Below are 1,421 nucleotides of genomic sequence, written 5' to 3'. Positions count from 1 at the left end.
AGTGGCTCTGCTGCCCCTTCCTGCTGTGTTATACCCCCTCCTGGGGCTGTGGGGTGACATCCTGCTCTGTCCTTCCAGGCTGACACCCAGATGCAGCACCCAGGCAGGGTCTCCTTCGAGTTCATCGATAAGATGCAGTTGGTGAGTGGGAACAGGGCTGGGTGGTGCCCATGAGAGGGTTCCCTGCATCCCCAATCTCACTTCCTCAGCCCTTTGCAGGAGGCAGCCCAGAAGGGACCTATCCTGCCTGGCCAGGTGGTTTGGGCAGCCTGCAGGACCATAGCGAGGCCTTTTGTGGCTCCGTGCCTCAGTTTCCCCCAAGCAGGGCGAGCTTGGGTGCTGCCGCATCCGCTCGTGCGGTAACATCTCGCTTTTTTGGGTGGTGTCCTCGCAGAACGACTCTGTCTGCTACGTGAAAGCTGCTTTTCCTCTGCTGGGCAAGATCCTGAAGCGAACGGAGTTCAAGGAGAACTCGGCCAACGCCAAGAAGATGCAGGCGGTGCGCAAGATGTACAAGCGCATCGACGAGAGCGTCGACCCCTGCATCGAGGATGAGAACGACGAGGAGAGAGAGGTACGGGGTGTCCCCTACCTCGTGGCATGTCATGTGTGTGGGTCTGAGCCCTCATCCTGGGGTGAAATGGGGTGTCCAGAGCATCCTGGGGTGGGCAGAGATGGGGCGTGCGTGGGCAGGGGAGCCTAGGAGGGGGTCAAACCCTGCCCTGGGTGCAGTATCCGGGTCCTGGGGCTGATGCTGAGCCCGGCTCTTCCTGCAGCTCTCGCAGCAGTGCTTCGAGGAGTTCACCACCTCCCCTTATGAGATGCTGGTGCTGGTGAAGCAGTTCTTCCAGGACATCAACCAGCTCCTGCAGAACCAGGAGACCTTCAAGAAGGATTGCAGCCAGGTCTACCGCAGGACCTGCTCGGGACCCAGGAAGGCCGAATCCTCCCCAGGTGAGATGCCGAGGTTTTGCCTTTACCCAGCAAACCCAGGTTGGGGGGGGCAGACGGGGGGCTTGGGCTCACCTGCATGAAGCAGCTTGGCAGCCGCGTGTCCCCGTCTGTGGGCACACGTGGGCATGGCCTGTATCTGCCTCGGTCCCGGTCTCTGTCGCTACTCTGGTGACCGTCCCCGTGGGGCAGGCTTGGCGGTGTGTCGGCGAGCTCTGTGTCCAGGAAAAGCTTGGGGTTGAGAGAAGGGGCTTGGCCACCCTTTGGAGGTGGGGTTTGGGCCGAATCCTGCTGGGAACAAAGCCAGAGGGAGATGCTGAGGGGGATTAAGGAGGCATCTCTGTCAGCCCGTTGGAGGCATCAGGCTTGGCTTCGTCTCAAAGCCCCAGCACCCGGGTTGAGCGTAACACGGAGAAATCAAGGCGCCGGGACGCCTCTGCCACTGACGTGTTTCGTGACCTCAGCTGCGC

The 1,421-nt window shown here is 61.2% G+C and overlaps 1 protein-coding gene across 1 annotated transcript; it reads left to right on the top strand.

The window, feature by feature from the left end:
- Positions 1-78: 78 nt before the first annotated feature.
- Positions 79-954, top strand: CSF1 (colony stimulating factor 1 (macrophage); the record flags this gene model as incomplete). The annotated part of the gene is made up of 3 exons (XM_009874948.1): positions 79-141; positions 395-574; positions 777-954. Coding segments are annotated over 3 exons (421 nt in total), but the record flags the coding sequence as incomplete, so codon positions are not given.
- Between the last annotated feature and the right edge of the window lie 467 nt (positions 955-1,421).

This window comes from Apaloderma vittatum, unplaced genomic scaffold (assembly GCF_000703405.1).
Source record: "Apaloderma vittatum isolate BGI_N311 unplaced genomic scaffold, ASM70340v1 scaffold42328, whole genome shotgun sequence".
Taxonomy (NCBI): domain Eukaryota; kingdom Metazoa; phylum Chordata; class Aves; order Trogoniformes; family Trogonidae; genus Apaloderma; species Apaloderma vittatum.
The sequence above is the reverse complement of the archived record's forward strand: the minus strand, read 5'-3'. Positions and strand labels throughout refer to the sequence as shown.